The sequence below is a fragment of the Gossypium arboreum genome, chromosome 11 (assembly GCF_025698485.1).
Source record: "Gossypium arboreum isolate Shixiya-1 chromosome 11, ASM2569848v2, whole genome shotgun sequence".
NCBI lineage: Eukaryota > Viridiplantae > Streptophyta > Magnoliopsida > Malvales > Malvaceae > Gossypium > Gossypium arboreum.
This window is the reverse complement of record NC_069080.1, coordinates 9,852,152-9,877,987: the sequence shown is the minus strand read 5'-3', so window position 1 is coordinate 9,877,987 and position 25,836 is coordinate 9,852,152. Positions and strand designations below refer to the sequence as shown.

The 25,836-nt window shown below is 29.6% G+C and overlaps 3 protein-coding genes across 8 annotated transcripts; 1 reads left to right on the top strand and 2 right to left on the bottom strand.

Annotated features, from left to right (window-relative positions):
• Window positions 1-3,873: 3,873 nt before the first annotated feature.
• On the top strand, window positions 3,874-6,400 carry LOC108474248 (uncharacterized). 6 transcript variants are annotated; one of them, XR_008273855.1, is made up of 6 exons: window positions 3,879-4,014; window positions 4,301-4,397; window positions 5,026-5,083; window positions 5,232-5,312; window positions 5,457-5,563; window positions 6,013-6,400. XR_008273855.1 is itself a non-coding variant. In XM_017776194.2 (4 exons), the coding sequence occupies exons 1-4, from the start codon at window positions 4,201-4,203 to the stop codon at window positions 6,090-6,092; spliced, it is 345 nt and encodes a 114-aa protein (XP_017631683.1). In that variant the 5' UTR covers window positions 3,874-4,200; the 3' UTR covers window positions 6,093-6,400. The 6 variants fall into 6 exon arrangements, 1 of the variants encoding a protein (XP_017631683.1); XR_001869882.2 differs by lacking the exon at window positions 4,301-4,397 and having other exon boundaries at window positions 3,876-4,300; XR_001869881.2 differs by having other exon boundaries at window positions 3,876-4,397.
• Window positions 6,401-7,285: 885 nt separating this feature from the next.
• On the bottom strand, window positions 7,286-9,036 carry LOC108470961 (uncharacterized). Its single transcript, XM_017772500.2, has one exon. It carries the CDS (start codon window positions 8,777-8,779, stop codon window positions 7,541-7,543), a length of 1,239 nt encoding a protein of 412 aa, XP_017627989.1. The 5' UTR covers window positions 8,780-9,036; the 3' UTR covers window positions 7,286-7,540.
• Window positions 9,037-11,982: 2,946 nt separating this feature from the next.
• On the bottom strand, window positions 11,983-14,242 carry LOC108471010 (uncharacterized). Its single transcript, XM_017772566.2, has 4 exons — window positions 13,804-14,242; window positions 13,451-13,711; window positions 12,476-12,635; window positions 11,983-12,339 (listed from the first exon to the last, which is right to left on the bottom strand). The coding sequence occupies exons 1-4, from the start codon at window positions 14,017-14,019 to the stop codon at window positions 12,161-12,163; spliced, it is 816 nt and encodes a 271-aa protein (XP_017628055.1). The 5' UTR covers window positions 14,020-14,242; the 3' UTR covers window positions 11,983-12,160.
• Between the last annotated feature and the right edge of the window lie 11,594 nt (window positions 14,243-25,836).

The following is a 25,836-nucleotide window of genomic DNA, read 5'->3' as shown; positions in this document are numbered from 1 at the left end:
CTAAAATTTTTAGCTTTTCTTGAGCCAAAAACACTTCTGGAAATATTATTACCTTTTCATCCCTTAATTTTTCTTCTCTCATTTTTCATTCACTTCAAATTGCAAATGCTAATATAAAATTTTTAATATTTATATTTGGTATATAAATATTACAGGCAATTTACTAAAAAAAGTCCTTTTTTCTTTAATTATCGAAATGGTCCGACTTTTTTATTATTTACGGGAAAGGCCGTTTTCCCCTAAAGCGCGTCCACGACAACGCAGAATCATGGGACGTGTCAGCAAAACGTGTCCTTGGGGGAGCATTTTGTCCACGTCAGCACAAATCGCTTCCTTGTGGACGCACTTTGCTGATGTGACAAAAACGCTTCTCCAACGCTTCCTTGTGGGGTGATGTGACAAAAACGCTCCCCCAAGGACGCGTTTTAGCCCGTGTTTAAATTTTCAAAAAAGATCATTTTTTTAAATATTATAAAAATAGACTAAATTTTTTGAAATTTTACAAAAATAAACCTTAAAAAAAACTCCAAGTGATAACACCATTTTTTTTAAAGTGTCACCAATTAATATGGAAACAAAACTTACAAAGCAAATCTTTATATAGACTCAAAGTCTCATTTCTCTTGTTTTCTTAAGCAATGTGGGATATGATATATGTGTATATATAGACTCATGAATAGGTTTGCAGTTTGTTCCTAAACAATGTGTGATTCCTTTCTCTTTTAAATAACAACATGATATTAAAAGCTACACTATATTTTATATTTTTTACTTTGAGTTTAAATTTTTCACAAAAGTTAACATTTGTTATATTATAAATAAAAATTTTAAACTCTATAAGTAAAAAAATTATAAAATATAAAATGAGTATGGTAAAATATTAAAAATAAATATTTAAAAATTACTAATAGTTGAGTGATCATTTTGTAAGTTTTATAATTCGATGGCTAAAAATCATAGTTAAGTTACTACTAATGTAATTTAATCTAGCTATAAAATATGAAAAATAATTATTATAATTTATGTATATTTTATATTTCTATAAAAAACTTATTTAACATAATTATATATTATGTTTAAATAGATTATCTATCTAGTCAAAATACATCTGAAATAAATTTATCAGAATTTATTAGGTGATGAAAATTAAATTAAAATTAGAATTAAAAAATTAATTAGTATAGTAAAATATTAAAATAAGTAAATATTTAAAAAGATATATCAATTTTTAAAATTACAAAAAAAACTATTTGAGTGCCAAATACTCACCATTTATTTATTAATCAAACAATCATAATATAAAATAAAAAATAAAATTAAAAATTAAAAGTATAACTTCTAAATTTAAATAATGAAAAATTATTCTAAAAATTAGAATTGCATTGATATTAACTTCCAACATTTAAAGTTGAATAGAAAATTATTGCATGTATAAGTTTCATATGTGCAATTTTTCTCTTTTTTAATAGTTCTTTTGCATATGTTAAAAATTCTAAAATGCAACAAAAATAAATATCTCAAAAGATAATTTTATAATATGAGAAAATGTTAATAAAATATAAAAAAATAGAAATTGTTTTGTAAAGAAATTATAAAATATAGTGTAACATTTAGTCTCATGTTGTTAGTTAAAAGATGAAGGAATCTCACATTGTTTAGGAACAAGCTGCAAACCTATTCATGAGCCTATATATACACATATCTTATATTCCACATTGCTTAAGAATACAAGGGAAATGAGATTTTGAGTTTATATAAAGATTTGTTTTGTAAGTTTTGTTTTCATATTAATTAGTGACACCTTAAAAAAAGTGGTGTTATCACTTTAAGTCTTTTTTAAGGTCTATTCTTGTAAAATTTCAAAATATTAGTCTATTTTTATAATATTTAAAAAAATGACATTTTTTGAAAATTTAAACACGGGCTAAAACGCGTCCCTGGGGGAGCCTTTTTGCCACATCAGCAAAGTGCATTCATGAGGAAGCGATTTGTGCTGACATGGACAAAATGCTCCCCCAGGGACAAGTTTTGTTGACAAGTCCCCTGACTCTATGCTGACGTGGATGCGCTTTTGGGGAAAATGGTCATTTCCCGTAAATAATAAAAAAGTCAGACCATTTCGGTAATTAACAAAAAAAATGGTTTTTTTTAGTAAATTCCCCAAATATTACCCCTTTTTGGAACTTTAATTAAACTACATATAATATTTTAATTTGTTAGGTTTATGTTTTCTATGTTATGTTAATATCAAATATGTTTATATTAAAATCACATTTTAAAACAAAATAATTAATTAAAAATAAAAAAATATTTATTAAAATAATACAAATGTGTTAATATCTAATTACAAATATTTAATGCTTATATTTGAATATTTAATATATAATTTATATATTCTAATTAAATTTTATAAATAATTAATATTAATTACTTAAAAATATTTAAAATTTATATTTCATATATTAAAATATTAACAAAAATTATAAGAAATTATTTTTATATTCTTACTAAAATATCACAATATTAACTAATTTGAACATTATTTAAATGCTTATTTATTACTTTATAATATTATGTCTAAATTTGATGAAATACTAAACACTTAAATCTTAAACCTAAATTTTCAAAAGTACTTTTCCACTGCTCTTTTCAAAAACAATGCTAAACTAGCTCTAAGAGTGACAGAAACTCAATCAAAAATTTAAATAATAGTATAAATTGAAAATTTTAGATTTGGAGATAAGTTGGAGAAATTGAAAGCAAATATAAAAGGTTAAATTTTTCTATCAGTCCTTGTACTTTGCCAGAGAGGTCGATTTAATCCTTATGCTTTATTTTGATCAATTTTAACCTTTGTACTTTTTTAAAATTTAAAATTTTAGTCTTAATCCAAACAAAAACAATTAAATTTATTTGGTTAAACTCAATTACTAGTCCTAGCGTAAAATTGTAAATTTAGTCTATATTCTTCAATTGGATCGTTGCAAGTCTCAATACTTTTTCAAAACTTGAAATTTGAAATTAACTAGATTATTAGTGAGTAATATGTAAAAATAACAAGCTGATATGGTAATACACATAATAATATATTTGTCGCATTAAATTTTGAGAATAGCATAATTTAATAAATTTAGCAATTACCATTTTGATGAAGACTAAAATTTGAGAAGTATAGAAACTAAATCCACAACTTTCATAAAATAAGACTTTAACCAATATAAAATAAAATATTTGGGCTGAGGTTGGACAGATGATGTTAAAGTCTGATACAAGAGAAATTATTTTATAGACATTTTTCACCACATCATTCATAATCCCATCCAATTAAAAGGTGACACATGATTTTTTTTTTCACGTTATATGTCTATTTGGGCTAAACAGAAACAGGGCTATTGCAATGGATTTCGAAGCCCAAAGAAGCACCCGATCCAAAACTACTTCTGAAGAAAAATTGCCAAGTTTACTTTGGGCTCCATGATTAACATCCTTTTTCATTATTGGTTAAAACAAAATTATAAAAAAAATGTATAAACTCCTCCGTATTAAATCCGCGCTGGTTCCTACTTATTGAAAGAATTTAGATAAACTCAAATAAAAAAAAATTACACAAAAGAATTCAAAATATGAGTCTAATCTCATCTTAATAAAATGTTTTATGCATAATAGTTTTAAGGAAAACGGTCAATAAAATTAAAAAAATTTAGAGTGAAAGTCTTATAGGGAATATTATAAACATTAAAAATAAATTAAAATAGACACATATTACAAAACCATAAAAAGCTCCACTAATAGTTTGATAAAATACTATATATTTAATTGTTCTAGTTTTATTTTAACCATTTTTTTATTAAAAATATTTTAAACCATTTTACTTGTAGTGGCTAATCCTGTAAGCCTCAAATCTCCACCTTATCTCTCAATCTCATGTCTAAAGTCCGAACACTCACTAGCCAACAAGCCTTCAACCTTTGGCTCTCTTCTCAATCTTCACGCCATTTTGCTTTCACTTGTTGTGTAAGTATCATTTGCATCTTCTATCTTATTGAGGAGGCTAAAATCTATCCATCTTTGAAATATTTGAAACTTCGGCTCTGTTTGGAAGCCAGGAAAACATTTTCCCGAAAATTTTTTCTTGGTTTTACAGTGTTTGGATAAAATATTTTCCAAAACAAGGCTAAAATCTCATTCATTTTAGGGAAAATGTCTTACGAAATTTTTTTCTGTAAGACATTTTCCAACTCTCACCGGGTTACTTTCTCCTTCTTTCTTCCGTTCTTCATCCCTTCTCCTTCTTCATCAGGTAACTTTCCTCCTTCTACTTCTTCCTTTCTTCATCTTTTATAATCTCTTCCGTTTTTCCTAAGCTGTGTCCGTCGCATATCTTCTCTTGGCTTAAGGTATGGCATCTTCTTTATCTTCTTTATCATTTTCGTTTCTTCTTGTTCTTGAAAAACTGCTTAAGGTATGCCATCATTTTGGTTCTGTATTTTTATGCTGTCGAATACCCATTTGTTTTTTGTGCTGAATTAGTGGTGGGTTTTACCAAATATGCTTTTAATTAAACTTATAAAACATCAAATATGCTTACCCCTAACCGTCAGTCATAATCTGCAGTCATACTCATATTTGATGATGCAGTACAATTGTTAGATGCGGAATGTTTGTGTTGTATTATCAAGTTTCAGTTTGCAGTAAAGGTTAATTTTGGTATCACCTCTTTTGTGCATGACTTTGGTATTCCCTCTTTGGGCAGAATTAAATATATATGCTGCCTAGGGGCTCTGCATGTTCACAAATTTGAAACCTTGCTGAAATATTTTATTTACATCTCAATCACTTTTTCCAACTTCATAATCTTGTGTGATTTGCTCTGCTCATGATGCCCTTTCATTAACCTAGTTAAAAATGGAAGTTGGAGAGTTTTGCTTGCAGATACACGAACAATAGCTCAGACTCTTCGAGTTGACGTGTTGCATAGTTTTATATTATCGTTGGTATATTATGACATGTGGTTCATTTCTCCAGAGCAATGTGAGAGGGATAAAGCTCGAGTCCTTGTTCACTGCATGTCAGGAAAAAATAGGTTGATTTTTATTTTACTGCTCTATTCTTTTGTTATCCAAGTAATGCATACTAAAACAAACATGAGCATGTTGAAGCAGTGTTTTCCTCTTTCTCTTTTATCTTATATTATACAAGAACGAAAATTCAAATTTGAATGCTGAAAATAGGATTTTGCATATAAACTACGATGGAAGAACCTAGTTGGACCTCACCCCTGAATCTTTCTCTATAAGATGCCTTACACCCAGGTATGTTTTTGCAAATAGGAGATTACCTGCTTTGTATGTGTGTAATACCTCCTTTTTCTTTTAATTGGGGAGGGGGGATCGACTAGCATTGAGGCAAAAATGCTCAGGTGTGGCTAGTGAGGATGATTATATTCTTTCTAACAGGTCACCAGCTATTGTAGTAGCTTTCTTGATGAAATCTAAAGGATGGAGGCTTCCACAAAGCTACCAGTGGGTGAAAGAACGGAGACCATCTGTTGATATAAGTCAAGGTATTTACTAGCTTTGACTTAGATTACCTAATATTTATGGAAGCCATTTTATGTAGTTAGCTTAGCTGATTGAATTCATTCGCTTAATTTAAAACTTAAGAATGCCACTTGGTATTATTTGGAAGAGGAGTCAGGTCTAGTGCTGCTACCATCACTATAAGGTCAGTATGATTGAAATTTACTTTAGATATTATACACTTTTGAGGCCGCTGTCCGGGGATATAGGAAATTCGCACTTCAGAACTTGCGTACATGATTGCATGACTCAAGCTAAACTTTAGGTCCAGTAGACATAATAGTTTGTGATGTTCATTCATATGTGAGTTTCACTTTAACATTCTCTAACAGAAGAACAACTTACAAGTTAAAGAGTTTCACTTTAGTTTAGCAATATTTCAATTTCTGCTAATTTATAACTACTTACCTCGCTATAATTTTACAATTTTCAGTCTGGATTGAGATCAAATACAACATAGTCAGGTCGGACATCAACTGCAAGCTCTTCAGTGAAGTTGAAATCACCAAATAGGAAACCCAAACTGGTGGAGATCCTGTAAGCACACAAGAATCAGTTGCAAATTAGAAGCAAGCGAAGAGCTTCGGTATTTTGTTAGTTTGATATTGGATATTTGATTTGGTTGGTATTAGTACAGAGTTTGTGCTGGTATAGCCACTGTTTTGTTAGTTTGATATTGGATATTGGATATTTTGGTGTTGGTTGATATTGCTATAGGCACTTTGTTATTGTTGGGTTCTTTTTGCTTGTGCAAATGTTGGATGGGTTGATAAAGGCCTACAATATTTCCACTCAATAAAAGACATACAAGGATTAATCCATACTGCTGATCATTGTATTTGTATAATTAACTTATTAGCTTGATGTGGAAATATATGAATTAACACATACTACTGATCATTACTATTGTATAATTGACATATTAGCTCTATTTTGTTGCTTTGGTTGTTTTCAATTTATGAAAGTTAATATTTTAGTTTAATAATTGAGTATTATTATATATTTAATTTGATTTATTTATTTATAAATAAATCATTGTAATATATGTAAAAATAATTTAAAATATAAATTTATTAATATATGTAAAATAGCTTTTTCGAAAAATATTTTCAGATAATCTGTCAAATAACAAAAATATTTTACATAGATTCGTCCAAATACTAGAAAAGTAAATTATTTTTCAGAAATTATTTTTCGAAAAATATTTTATTAACAAATAAACGTAGCCTTCATGTAATTGAGTTCGCTGTGAAGGTTTTTTTTTTTTTTTAGTTTGGGCCAATAATTACAGATATGATTTTAATTTAATAATTTTTCAATAAGAAAAAATTATGTGTTAGCTAAGCCATATCATATTTGGATTACGAAAACATTGGTCATAATTCGGGTCTAAGTGGACACAACAAAAGCACTTTCATTCACCCAACTCCAACCAGGCCTAACCCACAGACATGTATCCTCTGTTTCATCCAATGATTTACTTGGGGACTAGAAATATTGGGATGCACACGCACAATCTGTTTCATCCAATTGGAAGAAGGGTGTAACCGAAGGCATAAAAAACAAGAAGCCCTCCCCTAGATATGCATGCATGCCTATGGAACTTATTCATTTTGGTTTTGGGTTTAATAATGGATGGAATATGGTAAGTTGGTGGTTGACAAAAAGTTTAGAATGAGGCCAATTGGTGAATTGCAAACACAATGTTTTAAATGCTCCACTTTTATTACACTCGGAATTTAGCATACTTCTCAATATTAAAAAGGCCTGGACATGGAGCTTCTTCAATCAGGCACCACGAATGGTAATGAAGAATCCGAATCCATGTGCCCTTTAGCCATCACTCAGATTACAGATATTATTGTTTATTCTCAAAAACACAAGTACTGTAGCCTAAATTAATTAAAATAAACCAAGGTAATTAAATCCCACTTGATGTCTTGCTCTTTTTCTTTCTTTCTTTAGCTGTTGTAGCCATTGGTGCGCTCCTTGACATGGAATCCGCCAGCGGTTGGTTTTCGGTGGAGGGAAAGGTGAACACCAGGGTCATGGTGAGTGCATGAAGAATTGTAGACAATTGAGTTATTAACGCCTTGCACATTGCTGTTCATAAATGCATTCATAGGCATTGTGTTTGATCCGTTGCTCTTGCCCTTCATCTTCCCATCCCCATCCTCGCTGCTGCTGTAGCTATGGTAGTCAGTGCCGTCGCTTCCAATCCTAGAAGAATTCGCCAACCGATGAGGACTGCCCTGAAAACCATTCTTCGGGGGTGACTTGATCAACTCCATGAAAGCACCTTTGTTCTCACCAGCAATTGTTATGACCCTCATACCGGCATCCTCTGAATCCGAAGGGAATTTCTTCCCATTACCCTTCTCCTTCGTGTCACCATACTTGGACGGTTCTTTCTTTCCATGAATGCTGGGGTCGCGAATGTCACCAACATCCTTTTCAGGGGCACCAAAAAGCCCCCTGGGCTTTTCAATCATCTTTTGAACGAGCACAGTCTTTTGCTCTGCCTCAGCAGGGATCTTGGGTTCAAGCTCAGCTTGACCTCTCAACTGGGGAGGTGGGAGAGTCAAAGGTGAAGGTGGTGGAGCAGTTGGCAATTTGATCTTTGTCGATTGAACTGGAGACTGCATGGCAGGTTTGACTGTTGGTATTGTTGACGCTTTGGGGCTGGCCACACGATTCGTAGTGGTCATAGAGGGGGCAGGTTTTGGGGTTGTGGAATTTGTCACCGATGTTGTAGTTGGGGCTGTCTTGGCTGGAGAAGAAGTTGGTGCAGAGACAGCAGTTGCAACTGTCCTGGCTGGAGAAGTTGGAACAGAGGCAGTAGTTGCCACTGGCTTGGCTGAAGAAGAAGGCAATGACGCAGGTGTGGTTTGTTTCGGTGGAGAAGTTGTTGGCCTCGCTGCAGTTGGCGAGGTTTTCACCGGGGAATTAGGCACTGAAGCAGTTTTGGGACTAGCTTCTTTTCTATCAGAAGGGGAAGACGGCTGAGATGTTCTACCAACAGAAACAGGTGATGTTGGAACAGAAGAAGCACCACCCACAGGTCTGAATGCAGGTCGAATAGTGGCAGATCGTTGAGGGGCTGAAGCGGCCGCGGGTTCAGGTGTTGGAGTAGGTGCTTGGGGTGCTGGTCTTGAAATGGATGCTAAACGAAACCATGGACGAGTTGGTTGGTTCGACATAATTGGGAGAGTTTCGAAAAGATTTTAAGATCAAAGCCTGCAAAACTATAAGAACTAGAAATGATGAAAGAATGGAGACATACACAAATGGCTACCACAAATGTGCTTATATACTAATCCAGGTTCAAGTATAAACAGGAATTTGGAGGAAAGGAAAAAATAAAAATAAAAAAAGGAAAATATATCACGAAAAAATGTCCCGAGCCGTAAACCCATACCATAGAGACAAAGAAAGGCATCGGACAATAGCAACTAATAGTATACATAACAGCTGAGCTGACAAAAGTTAATATCTTACGGTAGGTATCAAATGGAGTAGTTTACAAGATTTTCTTTTTCTCAAGGCAGAATCTATTGCCTGCTGGGGGATTCATCCACTTCAAAACCTTAATTTCTGCAGACTCCTCTGCCGACTCCCCGTTCCAATCATATCTACCCCTTTAATCTCAATGTTAACAACTTGCAGTAAGAATTTTTTTTGCAGTCATTTTAACCACGGCCCATAGAAAATGAATTTTCTTTTTAAAAGATGTCGTTTCAAGTTTGGAATCCCTTAGGTAACTGATCTTATTGGACTGGACCATTTTCAATTGCTCATCCAACAAGGCAATTTTAATTCCATTCCTTGCAGATATGGAAATTATTCTTAAATCAGGGCCGTGGAATTCATTAAAGATTATTGATCAGTTTCAGTAACACTTTTAAGGAAAAAAGAAATCCTTTATCATACATTGCATGACCTTTCTTTTTTTCTTTTCGAACGAAATACATTGCATGTTTAATTTTGTACAGTGTTCATTTTCTTATGCATTTGCTGAAGCCGCAGTCGTTTTACTTTCTCCCACGATCACTGCTGCCGCTCCTTTTTGCGTAAATGAGCTGGGTGGCATATATTTGCTCTTGCACTTACCATATATATATTCTTAACGATTCACATTGCAAACACTTGTTCAACGATTCTTTATGTCCCACTTAGAATTCAGACAGCTAATTCTTAACTAAGATTCTTGCAATTGCACCAGAAAAATTGATGCTTCCTTCTGACTTTGCTTGTGGATATTGCTTAAGAACACACACCTTGGTGGTTTTCATGATCCTCCGGGGACAGGGTTTTTTAATATTACTGTATGTACCCAGTTGTTTGACTTGAGTAACTAAGAAAATTAGAGGGTGTTTAGCCTTGTCGCAAAAGAGAAGAAACGAATTCTTATGGTGGGACCTGGGAATATTTCTTTTTAATAAACCCTGTAATTAATTTCTAGCATGAGGTCATATCATATTAGATTCGTGCAGCTTGGGCGTAAAACACCACAAGTTTTACAAAGTTGAGTTCTCCATCTTTTAAATAATGTTATCTTACTAAAAAAGTTGATCAAGTAGTGGCGCAGTATAAGCACAACACAAAATACTTAACTAATAAATATGTCAAAACCCATATTGCCATATGCTTTGCAGGTTAATTGTCAATTCTCTATTCTATTTCCATTGAGCCTCCAAATGCACATAATAACAGGCTTCGGCAATATAGCTTCTTCGTATACAAATTCTCTGATATCGACTTGTCCTATTTCTCAATTCATTTAAGCACTTGAATCATGTGATCCAAGTACCGAATTAGCATACCGGTTTCCATTCCTTGAAACGCAAGGCCACCAATAAAACACTATTGATTCCTTTCCTAATCATTTTCAAACGCAAAATCATTTGCAATTTAAACAATAACATCTCCTCAACTTTACACAACAATTGGATTTAGTCTTTAAATTTGATCTCGAAGGAATTTAATGATAAAACCTCCGCTAAATAGACACTTTATTGAAAAGTTTTTGGTCTCTATTTCAGTGAACTTAAATGATACTGATTGTACTTGTACAAGCCTTATATGCATGTATAAATCGGTGATTTCTTTAGGTTAATTAGGATGAGAAAGTGATACCACTTTATTTGTTCAATCCATAACAATTTGTGAGTGCAAAAATTATAAGCAAAACTGAATTGTATTCATCAATCTACCTCTAAGTTTTCAGGTATAGTTCAAAGTATAGGAATGAGTTGCAACTTTATTAGCGAATCATAGTGTAAACAATTCAATTTTTAGACAATGTTGGAAAATGTGATTTCGGAGTCCAATTCCGTAAATCAAGTTAGTAAAATTATGAATAGAAAGGTTTAGGAAGTCTATATCAATGAACAATTAAGTAATTAAATCGAGAAAATTATAAATATTAGTACAAGATTAAATTGTAAAGTTCAGCCGCTATTAAATTTTAATTTAAAAAATGTTTAAGAACTTAATTAATAACGGTTATTAAATCTTTGTTTGTATGTGGTTGTGCATCCACTTGGTTTCATCACGTAACGTAATGTCAACACTCAAACTTTTGGATCATACTTAAGTGATGATGTTCATAACATGTACAAGGGTTACAACTACACCGAACGGTTTTAGAGAAAATTTGTTTGTATTTTATATCGTAGGAGGTTTATTTCAATAGTTGAACTTACTGGTTTCTAGTCTCCTAAATTTCAGGTACCATTCTGCACTCAGATTTATGGGAGGGACGCAACCAGATTCCGGGCCAAATTCTTTTTGTGAGCCTATTTTGTTGTTTTGTAATGTGTTCATATCGGGGTAGTATAGGTTCGATTACTGGCTGATTTAAGTGGTTTCTCGTTTTAAAATTTTGTATATGGCGGACCATGGTGTATAGCTATTACAATGGAATTTAATCTTTTGTACATGACCTGAATGAGCTTAAATTAAGCATGGTATGAATTAGTTTCAAATGGTCATTTTTGGTAAAACTCCCAGCAAGTATTAATACTTTGTTAACAAGTATTGGTACTTCATTAAGTGTTTAATGTTCTAGATTTGACAGAATGTCAAAACGGTATTGATACCTACCCTAATGCATCCGTACTTTTCCTTCAAAATAGGTATTTTTCTAAAAAATTTGAAAAGTTGGTTTCAGCTTAGTCCCTTAATCGTGTTCGAGTTAACTCAAGGGTTTTAGTAAGCCTGAGTTAGACTCGGTTCTTAATTTTAATTCATATTATTCAAGGACTTAAGTCACGGGTTGTATTTGTCATAGTGAGCACTCTCTAAAGCTTTGCAAACATAGAAAGTTTCAGAACTAGCAAACAATTTGTTTTTGGTGTTTATTTCTTTTTTACTACATCATTCAGTTGAAACTGAACAAATATTTAACAGACAAAAATCAATCAATTTCAATATAGATTGTAGCACAAGAAACATAACTGCTTTGACTTAATTCATCATATGCCTGATTGGCAAGTTTTGACGATACATACCCCTAAGCAGATAAAATTCACAAGGTAGCAGGCAAGAGAGGTAATTCTTGCAAGTTCTGTAGTTCAAGATCAAGGCCAGTTAGTGAACTGAAAAACTTTGAAAACTATATCTATACCTGTGGGGATTTGCCAAATAAAAAGTATAACATTAACTGCATTCAAGGCAATGTGAAGGCTCCTGGCAGTCTCACTCCCTTTCTGCATAGCAGGTACTAGGGCCGCGGCTGCAGCCCACAACACTGTAATGGCTGCAAAACAAACACCAAGACAGCAAGGTGGATTCATTTCCTACACTTCAAATCTTGAGTTCAGCTACATAAATTTTTTATTTCCTATTTTGCATTACATATTTTGTGAGAGCGAACCCAGAATCGAAAGGTGTACCTGCTCCAGCAAATAAATGGGGACCTGGGAAAAGCTTTCCTGTCCTAAACCATGTGTTGACACCTCCACCAACAGCCTCAAGAGCCCCAAATCCTAGCAGTATTGATCCAGCATTGAAGTGTCTATCCCTGTAAGACCCTTTTAGCAACTCCTTCCTCTCCTGAAAAATCACAAATGAACAGATAGTTTCACACGTACAAGGCATAGCTATGTTGCATTGTCTCCCACAGATTCGCACATTAGCAAAGTTAAAAGTTTGTTGATGACCTTGTATTCAAATTGAGCATGTCTACTACTTATTGCCAATTAGATTTACCCTTTGAGGTTTTAAGCTTTATAATCTCATTGTGTCAATTGTTAGAAAATTAGAGATCTAAACAAGAAAGACCAAAACAAAGTTAAGAAAATAAGAGGGCTTGAGGCATTTAGAGAACTTGCACTAAGAAGCCCTCGACACACCAAGTAGAACTAGTTAAAATGACATAATGTGTAAGATGATTTTTTTTTTTTTTTTTTGAGGGTGAGAAAAAAAAAAGATTTCATTTATTTAAAGATGAATAGCATCAGTCATTACAAAGAGGTAAATAGGATTCGGTATTATTCAAGCTAGTATCTATCATCCTCTATGTTCCAACCTAACTTCGCAAGGTCATGATCATCTCGGTTAGCTTTTACATATAATGTAAGAACTGTGTAAGAGCTGTGCTGTGTATATAGCAACTTTTACACGCAATGTAAGAAATGTGACCCCAAAAGACAACTTTCATAATATAAGACTTGTGTCTAGTCTTTAACTTTCCTATAGGATGTGGGATTTAGTGACAGCCACGACCCTTATAAACTACTAACATCAACTGCATTGACGAAGAAATCAGCGAATATCACACAGCATTTGCTTTAGAATTCTGTGACAGAAATTGGGATGGGATACGCTAGTTAAAACTACATAAAAGCTTGGCTGCAAATAAAGCAAACCTCAGAGAGTTTCTGAATTTCGAGTTCCACGGGAGATGGAGCTGCTTCCACTGGTTTCCCTTCAGGGGTAACAGGAGTGGGCTTCACTTGTTTCTTGAGTTCATTAATCTCATTCTGGATGGTCCTCACTCGCCTCCATTGCCAACCCAAATACCCAGCCCACAAAGTGTAAAAGAAGAGACCACCCATGACAATGGGGTGTACAAGTGCAAAACTTCTACCCTCCAAAATCCCAAACTCTCCACCAACAGCAAGAGCATCCTGTTATTCCATGCAAAATCACATTAAAAAGACATTCCAAAAAGAAAACGGCTCATTATCTAAAACAAAGAAAGTGAAGAAGAGTTGCATACCTTGGCGTCAAATAAGAAGGGAAATGCGAGTGTTGTAAGGGGAAGAGAAGCTGATTTTAGGTGATGAACAGTCTCAGCGAAGAGTTTTGGAGGGTTAAAAGACTCATTGCAGATAAATTGCTTTGTGGGGTTAGAAAGGAGGGGGAGTTTAGATTGTAGAAAGTGAGGCTTTTGGGGTAATAAGGGGGATTTCAGGAGGCTGAGTGTGGTTGCCATGCTCTCTGACTCTTGTCTTCAAGGACGGCCAGGCAGAGAAACGGGAGGAAAAGGTATGCATACCAACAATGTCCTATAGAAAAAGATAAGAAACAAGAGATTGTAGACGTATTCTGCCTTGCTGACGTTTTGTGTTCTGATTTGCTGACCTTTTAGGTCAGTGAGAGACACCACAACCCTTTTACCACTTGGGCTGTATTCAGCTTCACATTACTGATGCCGTCTTCACCGTTTACTTTTAAAAGCATTTCTTTTCAAGTCTTAGGCCAGTTTATTGATAAATTGATTTTGAATAAAATTTAATTGTTTAATATTTTTAAAGTGTTTCTCTGAAATAAAATATTTATTTAGATATGATAAAATATAAATATTTTAAATATAAATATAAAATTTTATATATTTGAAATAAATTTTAATAAAAATAATTATATACTTAATATAAATATTACATAAAATATATTAAATTACAAATAAAAGTTAAAAATATCATTTTATTTCCAAAAACACTTTTGTATTGTAGATGACTTTAAAAATACTTTTAAAAAAATAACGAGAAATAAAACCTTAAAAATATTAAATAGATTTTTTAATTTATTTTAAAATTCAAATGTAAACTTTGAAAAACACTCATTTGAGTTGAAATCATATTTATGATTTAATATATTATTTAATATTTATATTGGAGATATATAATTATATATTTGAATTCGTAATGATTATATTTTAATATTAAAATATGATTTATATATTAAAATTAAATTTTATAAATAAATTATAATAGTTGTCTAAAAGGTATTTAAATTTTATATTTATATATCAAACTATAAATAAATATTTACAATTTAAGTTGATTATATCATAAGACCAATGAATTCAGTATGTATTTTTATTTAATAATATTATATATAAAATAAAAATTTATTCTTGAGAACGTTTAAATAAAAAGGACATTTTCAAATATTCTAGTAAAGGAATGCTAAATTAAACCCGAAAACCGCTAGAAGCGTCCAGATCCATCATGTTGGGGACATTCCACAGGAAGATTCTAGCTACCAGTTCATTCCATGATGAATCCACGCCAGCATTTTCTTGCCAAAAGCATCAATCGTTATATAGATTCTTCAAAACTTTGGCAAAGCCCCAATATGTGGGTTTCAATAGGAGTAAGGGTTGCGGATTTGTTTTCTCAAGCAGGCCCAGAAGCCTATAGCCCAACCTTCTCTTCTTCCTTTTCCTCTTTCATTTTATATTTAGGTCTATTTGTTTATATTTAAAATATTTTATGGAAGATATTTTTTATATTTTTTGTGTTTGTTTCACAGAAAATAGCTTAATCAACAGAAAATAACTTATAGATTAATGTAAAATTATCGTTTGTTTACATGTAAAAAGTTTTACGGAAAATATTTTCTGCATTTTCTTGTGTTTGTTTCACAAAAAATAGTTTGGTTAATAGAAAATGACTTACATGTTAAGATAAAATAAACCTTTTTTCCTGTAAAATGATTTACCATTTTGAAAAACGTAAGTCATTTCTCGAAAAAGAGTTTACCTATAGATAAATTTATTTTTTTATAAAATTAACTTAAATTAAGCCTAATATTATATTGATAATAAATTTTATTTTTATTTTAAAAAATTTAAAATATTATATTTTTCAATATTATTACATATTTAATTATTTATATTTAATCATATAATAAATATAATTTATTATTTTAATAAATTATTTAATATTTCAATTTTATTTTAATAATAAATTTTAAAAATAATAATTTTAAATAATATGATTCAGATATTATTGAAAATATTCAATATTAATATTTTAATAATAAATATTTATTACAATTATAAATATATTAATAATAAATGTTTTGTAGTATAAAGGTAAAAATATGTCACAAGCCTATGTACACTTCACAGATTTGTAATTTAGTCTTTGTACTTTTATTTTCAAGAATTTAGTCCCTTTACTTTTCAAATTTGAAAATCAAGTCCAATTGTTGACATCGTTAATTTTTTTTGTCAATTTTGTTGATGTCACATTTTTAAATAAAAAATACTCACTTAGTAGTCATGTGATTAAAAAATAACGTTGTAATGAATCTGAATTTAACATAGTATTTTTAATATATGCAAAAACAATGTAAAATATAAAATTATAGATAAAAATAAATTTAATTAAACAATAAAAAAATAAGAAAATCTCAAATGTATGTTTGTTTAATTGAAAACAACTTTTATGAAATATTTTAAGAAATCTACCAAACAATAGAAAATATTTTACATAGATTCATCTAAACACCAGAAAATGTTAGCTTTTTCAGAAAAGTAAATCATTTCCCAGAACTCATTTTTAGTGAAACAAACGAAACCTAAGTCATTTTTCTTGTAAAATAACTTACCCTTTAAAAAGCATAACTCCTCTATAGCTAATTTTATTTTTATATAAAATTAATTTAAATCAAAATTAATGTTATTATATTGATAATAAATTTTATTTTTATTTTTAAAATATTTAAAATTATTAAAATATTAATATAAAATATTATATTTTCTAATATTATTAAACATACATATTTAATTATTTATATTTACTCATATAATAAATTATTAATATAATTTATTATTTCAAAAATATTTAGTATTTCAATTTTATTTTAAAATAATAATTTTAAATAATATTCTTCACATATTATTGAAAATATTCAATATATTAACATTCTAATAATAAATATTTATTACAATTATAAATATATTAATAATAAATATTTTGTAGTATAAAGGTTAAAATAGGTAATAAGTCTATGCAAATTTGTAATTTAGTTTCAGACTTTTATTTTCAAGAATTTAGTCTCGCTACTTTTTAGATTTGGAAATCAAATTCAATTATTGACATTGTTAAATTTTTTGTCAATTTTGTTGATATCACATTTTAAATAAAAATACTCACTTGGTAATCATATAATTAAAAATAAAATAAACCTAAATTTAACAAAATATTTTTAATATATGCAAAATAATGTAAAATATAAATTTATAGATATAAAATAAATTTAATTAAATAATAAAAAGATAAGAAAATTTCAAATATATATTTATTTAATTGAAAATAACTTTTATTTATTATTTTAAGATATTTGTTAAACAATATAAAGTAATTTACTATAGATCCATTCAAATACAAAAAATTAATTTTTTCATGAAAATAAATTATTTTTAAAATTATTTTCAAATGGAAGTCCGCAGTGTAGTACTGTACAAAAAACACCTACACCCATATATTTTCACCAGCCGCCTTCCCTTTGATCATTTTTAGATTTAAAGTAATTTATTTATTGTACGCTGTTTATATATTTTTTTCTAAATATTAGGCTGAAAATAAATATGAGTTCTGGGTCTGCTAATTTCTAATGTGAAAAAACCCATATCAATGAGGCTTGTTCATCTTTCCTACTTGGTTTCTCTTACCGATTAAAATCTCAAATAACAGGAGCGGAGCGGTAAAAAATTATATTTTATAGGGTTTAAATTATTAATCCAAACTTAAATTTGATAATTTTTCTTACTTTAAATTTTTTAAATCTAAACTTTGAATTTGATAATTATTTTTAAATCGAGATTTAGACTAGACAATTGTTTTCATATTATGGCTTGAACTCTTTTTTTTTTTATCTAAGTTAATCCCTAAGCTTGGTAATTCTTTCCACATTGAAGCATAAACTTTAGAAATTTCAAGAATTAATTTGAACAAAATAAAAAGTCAAACTTCTACATGAAAACAATTACCAAATTCAAGACCTAACTTGAATAAAAAATTTTAAACCCCAATGTAAAAAAGTTATCAAGCTTAAACCCAAAAAAATAATTTAATCTTTTTTATATATATCATTTACGCTTAAGGATAAAATTCCCATTAAACTTTTACAATTTCTTTGTAAAAACATATTCAATTAAGAATTTAGACATTGTTCAAAAAAAAGTATTTAGACATTAAAAATAATCAATTAAGTCTTTTAACTAATAATATTCTATTGAATTAGTCATCATGATGTTAACATGGCAATCCACATTATCAAAATAAAAATTCACAAAATATATAAAAAATATATTTAAAAAACTAAGTCAAAATGAATTTAAACAAATAAATGTCCAAGTTCATTTGAACCTGGACATACAGTTATCAAGATTCATTCTAGATTGAATTTTTTAAAATTTCTAAAATATTTAAAATATATTTAAAATTTGTTAAATTATAAAAATAATGAATTTTTCATTTCTCACATCAGCATCATGATAGATGACTTAACGATGGTTAACAATTACATCAACACAATAATAATCAACAATGAAAACAAATTGTCAAAAACTTAATTGATACATTTTTAATCACTAATATCACATTTTGTAGGAGTATTATTTTTCACATATTTTAGTATAGGAGTTAGAAATAAATTATTTTAATCGGTAATATTTAGTCACTCTTATGACTTGAACTTTTTAGCAAAGAGAATGAAATTTTTTGTTTATTTTGAAGAGATCTTATTTGTTACTAGAATTATTATTATATTTCTAATTTCAAGTTTAAATTTGTACTAATTATTCTTTATTTTATGTCCAACTATTGTAATACATACGTAAGAAATAAACTTTTACATCATGTTATTATATTAGTAGCTAAACAAGTTAATTAAATACAAAATTTTTTGAGTAATTTTTTTAAGTTAAAAGAGCTGTTTTTAATCCTTAAACCACAAAACTCATTTCCCCCCAATTTGGTTGCATCGAAATTTCAATACAAAATTTGTTTTGGAAAGACATTAAAAATATTGGCACATTGCAAAATGGTTACCGACCCTGTCATGTATTGATGGGGGCGCCGTGATAGATATTATTTTGCCTCAAATCTAGTTAATTGGTGGATCCATCCATGATATTATTGCAAGGCAAAATTTGTAGCCACAACCATCTGAAATCTCAAAATTTCCCAATCTCCTCATATTTCACTTTCAGCATTACAATATCACATTACATATACCCTCCTCTACCAGGTACAATAACAGGGTAGGAGGAAACTGGAAAACAGGGGTGTTGTGGGATCAAAAGTAAAGCTGAACCCATAAAACCCATGAGTGGACTGCATGAAATAGAGATGAGGTGTGAAAAGAGCCAAGCAACCTATGGACGGGGATCCATCGATATGTAACGACTGCTCACTGCTTCATCTTACGTCACATGTTTCACAGATTTGAGTCCAGAGGCTGTGGGATCCTTTGAATTGCCATACTCGTCTCCTCAACCCCTTCATTTTCATCGTTTTGCTGACGAATAAAATAAAATAAAAATAAAAAAGTTATTGTGAAGCCTAATATTCTACATTTTAAGAGTCAGCAAAATACATGCATATTAACTCAAACTAGTGATGGATATTTTTTAGCCTCATATTAAAATTGAAATAATATCATTTTCATAAGTAATTGTATCAACTTATTTTTGTGGAGGATTTAACAAAACTCCTTAAATATTATCTTGAGAATAATTTATAAATTATAGATAAATATTTATACATGCTCAGCTTTATCATTTTATTCAAAATCATATTTAATTATTATATCAAATTTTATATTTATCATCTTCATAATAAAATTGTTGGTACTTTTTAACTATTTAGGATGTTACTGTGTTATTCCTTGTTTAAATAGTATAATATTTATTTCTTGGAATAATATATTGAAACAATTAAATTGTAGAGAGTTTGTTGGTAATATTTTACTTAGGATAATTTTGATTAACTTCTTATTATCAATAAATCAGCTCTAGTGGATTAATTTTTAATATCGTTTGGGAGCTTCAGAAGTAGAGAAAGTTGGATATGTTTGGAGAGGCTATCTGATTGGGATAATTATTCAAGATAAAATCCAACCATTTAAAAGTAAAGGTAAGGTCTTATCAAAGCAACATAATGTTTACCTGAACAGAACCTATAAAAAGACAGTTGAATGTTGCATATGGTGTACAGTTTTTTGAGTGTCTTGGAGAAAGTTTTATTATAAGGGTAAGTGATTATAGTAGTTGGGAATTTCTATTGATTCTTATTATAAGGGTAGATTTAACTTTGTTAATTATGAATGGTTTTACAATTAAATAAAACTTTAATTTTTAATTATTATGTATAAATAAATACATTTCAGAACATAAATTAAAACTAATATAAAAATCATAAAGTTATCAAAGTAATGCAACTTTTAGATTGGGATAAAATAAAAATTATAGATTTTGATTCATGGACTTTAATTTTGTGCTTAAATTTTAATTTGATTCAAATTTCACAAATTACTAATAATATTATCAAGTTAACACTATTTTGTGTTGATATATTACATACATTGTGATCAATAAAATCAAAATAAAAATTTAAATTTCATATGTATAATTACACCAAATCAAAGCGGATTTTTCTTTTTTAAGATATCAACCAATTGACAGTGAAGAGTGAAATGGATTTCAACAAAACTGATTTCCATATGTTAGGTTGGAAATTGGCCACTTTATTTCTTTCTCTCTTTGAAACTTTCCTATTGCTGCCATGCTCACCCAAAATTTAAGCAAAAAATATTGATGAGGGTATTTTCAAGTGAGAATATTATAAGGATATAACAGTTAGTTTTGGTTGAATATTAGTAAAAATTCATCATTTCTTTTGGTAATGAGTATAAATTTATAGTTACGACAATATTATTAATTTGATTGATCAAAGTAGAATTGAGTTAAATATGATTGGTAATTGATCAAATAATTATGATTTAAATAATATTTAATACAATATCCCACCTAAAATTATTATTATTTGCTTTGCTCTCCTCATCTTGTAAGAAATATTATTCAACAAAGTTGATGGTATAATGATAAAAAGAATTTCATTATTTCCTCATCTTAAAAGAAATATTAATTATAACTCCTTCAAATTTCCTGGAAGATTTTTCTTCAAACTGTCATATGGAAATCCATTTATTGAAATCCGATTTTAATGTTTTACCTCTAATTTGACGCAGTTTATATGAACACCATTTCTCTTTCCCCAAATTACTACATAATCATAATTTTTAATTTCTTGATTGCAATCTAGAAACAGAAAATCAGTCTGCAAATACAATTTGTATTACTTTTGCTTCTTCTTTTTTTATTATTATTATCATATTGGATAGCTTATTTCAATCACATTTAGACTATTTTTAAGTTCAATTATTATATTTATCATATCAATTTTAAATAAATAAAATTTGAAAATTTTATGTTTTCAAAAAATATGAAAATAGAACATTTCATTCCTAAACACTTTTTTTTAAAAATTAATCACTAAGTTTTTCTAAATGATTTAAATCACATCAATATTAAAAATATATTTAAAACTAACAAAACAATTAACTCAACACTTTTGAGTTGAGGAAACAAAATATACAACTTTAACAAAAATTTTGTACACTTATTCTTTTAATAATGTAAAATAAACTATCATACTTTTTTAAAACATATTGTAATTTTTTGTATATTTTATTTCTTATTATTCATTATTTTAATAATGTAAAATAAATCATCATAATTTTTACTTTCTTAAAACAGCATAATACAAAAAATTATTTCAACTTTTAAAACACAATATTTAAACATGACTATAAATTATAACCACTTAAAATTAAAATTTATATTAAATTGTACACATTTTTTTCTATTTTCATCAAAGTTTGAAAATAATATGCATAATAATAAATTTTGGATTTATTTTTATTATTTTTTGAATTTTAAATATTTTTTCAAACCAATTAAATAAACAGATACTGGTTTAATTAATTTGACGACCGATCCAATTTAAAAACATTGGTATTAGATCATTTTTCTTATATGTGCAAACCAAAATCAATTAAATCATTAATCGAGGTAAAGCATAAACTTTAAAAATTGATAAAACCCATTAAAGGATAAGAAAATGACATCTTTATCATGACTTTTTTTTTAAATAGAATAATCTATACTATTAATAAAATTCATAATTATGTTGGTGTTACGGGTTATTCGGATACCAACTCGGTTAGAAATTGATTAATATATCATTTTATTAAATGACTACTATTATCATTTTAATGGTCTTTTTATATTTTCATAATTTTTATAGTTCTTAAATAAAATAACTAGTATTAACATGTCTAGGGATTGAACCCGTGTTTAACGGTCCTCGAGTTGGTTTAAAACACGGTCATTTTAACACACCTTTGTGTTAAAAAATATATTATTAATATTGAATTTTCTTTTCACTAACTTGACAACTTTTTGACATGCTATAAAAAATAACAATACCATGATAAACAATTGAAGTGGATTTAATATTCCTAGTATAATGTATTTACATATTTCAATTTTCTTTTACTCACAAATTAAACTATTTTTATTTTAATTTCGTACATATTGCATGTGTTGCCATTATTTATTGTATAGATATGTTAATTTTAGTTCTTTTATTTAAAAACTATGTAACACCCCTAACTCGTATCCATCGCTGGAACAGGGCTACGGAGCATTACCCGAGTTTACAGATCAATAAACATATATTTTATATAATAAAACATTCATGTCAGAAACCAATCGAAATCAAACATATTGTCCCTTATACAAGCCCTCGGGGCCCAAAATACGTGTTAGAAACAAGTCAGGACTAAATCGGGTACTCAAAGAATTTTTTAGAAATATTTAAAATTTTCAACACTGCAAGGGTCACACGACTGTGTGGCCAGGCCATGTGACTCACACGGTCAGGAGACACGCCCGTGTCTCAGGCCGTGTGGCATGCGAAGTAGGGACATACGGCTGTGTCTAAGCTCGTGTCCACACCCGTGTAACTCTCTAACTTGTGTCAGACAGCCAAGTCATACGCCTGTGTGCTAGGCCGTGTGAGCATATTGACTTGCATTCCTAAAAGATACAAGAGACACAGAGCCTGGCCGTGTGTCACACACGGCTGAGATACACGCAGGTGTCTCTACCCGTGTGGATGAAAATAGGCCATTTTCTAAGCCATATTTCTCACCTAAATTGACACCAACCTAGCCTCAACAAATTGCACATCAACCAGCCATAACAAGGCCTTCAACACAAGCTAAAGTTATGTCGTAAACATGTATTATCACCACATACAACCAATATGCCCTTAGGCACCTCATATGACAACTTAAAACTTGTCAACCAAGTATCCAAACTTACCTAATTAACCTACCTAACCAAGTTACTGAAGTTCACTTTAACTCAATTATGTACATACATATGTCACTTATACTAACATCACAATCATACCTTAATTTCATATCAATGTGTAGTTGGTTATATAAATAAAATATTATTCATAATATTTACATAAGCTAAGTTTTGACGAAAATCAAACAAAAGCCTATACATGCCATATAAACCGTATTTAAGGTTTTAAAAACTACAGAGATAAGCTAGATAGTGTGACTTGAGTGCTGATCCGATCATCCAACTTTTTGAAAATCTACAAAGACATTAAACAATATAAATAAGCTTAATGGAACTTAGTAAGTTCGACGGGTTAAACAAAAACCTTACCGGCCCACTATAACAAGTCAAACAAATAAAATCATTCATGTCAACCCCCTGTCATTCACAACTTTAATTGATAAATACATTCGTATTCAAATCAATACAAAAATAAATAACATGTCTTTCAAATTCATTAAATAAATCACCTTACTGAAATTTTTCTATTCGAAGAACGACTTACGGATAAGAGTACATCATCAAAAGAAGCTCATAAGAGCTGGTCCTCTCGAATACGCCAACAGAAGCTCAAAAGCTGAAAAACAGAAGCTCATAAGAGCTGAACAGAAGCTTTGTAAGAACTAAACAGAAAGTGAAACACAAGAGTTCACAACAAATGCTGAACCCTGATTTACTTGGGAAAAATATCGTTGTCTTATTCCAATACCATCATACATCAAAATACAAATGTACTCAAATCCTGCGTTCCATTCAAACTGAATATCCAATTTAATATTATAATTCCAACAACAACTCATTTCCAACAATAGAATAAATGCATAATATCATTCATAAAATTTATAAAAATATAAAATTTTAACCGTACGAACTTACCTGGATTGAATTGTAGTAATTGTAAAAGTTTAGGGACTATTCCGCTGTTTTTCCTTTTTCACGAATATTTACGGGATCTTGATCTAGAATATAAAAGTACTCACTTATTAGTATATATTTCATTTCCAATTCACTTTACAATTGATACAATTTTTTAAAATTTACACAATTATCCCAACTTTTACAATTTTACAATTTAATCCCTTAATTAGTTAATTTATCAATTTAACTAATTTTTAAATCAATAATTTATCCATATATTCTAGGCCTTCATACAACCCTAATAAATCCAAAATTTACTATCAAACCCTAATATTTTAACCTTTTCACAATTTAATCCTAAAATCAATATTTAACAAAATCACTTTATAAAATCATCATACAACATAATCAAAGCTCTAAATCCACATTATTAATAAAAACATCTAATATTTATCAATGGAAACTTCTAAAATCTTTAATAAAATAAAAACCAAATGTATAGTTTAGTTAGACCTAATTGTGACAATTTCAAAAACATAAAAATTACAAGAAACTAGTAAGAATTGAGCTCACATGAAGCAAAAGTATACCAGCTTAAACTCTCTCCTATGGCTATTTTTGGCTGAAAATTGGAGAAGAAATCTCTAGAAAACCTTTAAATTCAATCATCAAAATTACAATTTTGCCATTGAATCATTTTATTTTATTATTTTTCCTTCATATGCGGCCTCACCTTTTAATTTTGGTTTATTTATTTCTTAAGTCCTCCCTCATTTATTAATCAAGCCATTTAGTCACTTAAATATTATAATTAGCAAGTTTTGCACTGTTTTCAATTTATCCGTTTTTAATTAATTAACTATCGAAACATTAAAAATTTTCAACTAAACTTTAATACCACATTTATGACACTCCGTAAATATTTATAAAAATATTTACGACTCGGTTTATAGAAACGAGGTCCTGATACTTTACTTTCTAAAACTATTTGACCTAATAAATCATTATAAAATACAAATTACCAATTCAAAAACCTTTTTAAAACCATATTTGACTAGTAAATATTAAATAATAATATTTACGAACTTACTTGCCATATTTGGTGTCCTCAAACCACTATTTTCGACACCACTAAAAAAATCGGGTTGTTCCAAACTATATAAAAAAAATTAAAATCTACTAAAATTGCTTGTAACACCCCTTACCCGTACCCGAGACCAGGACGAGGTACAAGGCATTACCGAACATAAACAGGGTATTTCCAGAAAATACGGGTCATAAAATTTCATTCCAAATTAAAATCGATCAAACAAAATCATATTGTCCTTATCACGGACCTACGAGGTCCAAAACATACATTAAAAGTAATCTGGGACTAAACCGAGAACTTAGGAAAATTCTAAGAAAATTCCTAGGTTTAAGCCTCACACGCTCTTGTGGAGGCAATGTACACGCCCGTGTGCTTTGGGACACACCCGTGTCCCATACCCATGTGGAATTTCTAGAATTTATTTTTCATTTCTAACCTACAGAGGTTTTCACACGGCCGGACATACGCCCGTGTCCCTCACACGGCTTAGACACACCTGTGTCCAAAAACCTGGACATTCTGTTTATGACGTCATCATTCATTTAAGGGCACAGGCCAAGGCACACGTCCGTATGCTAGGCCGTGTC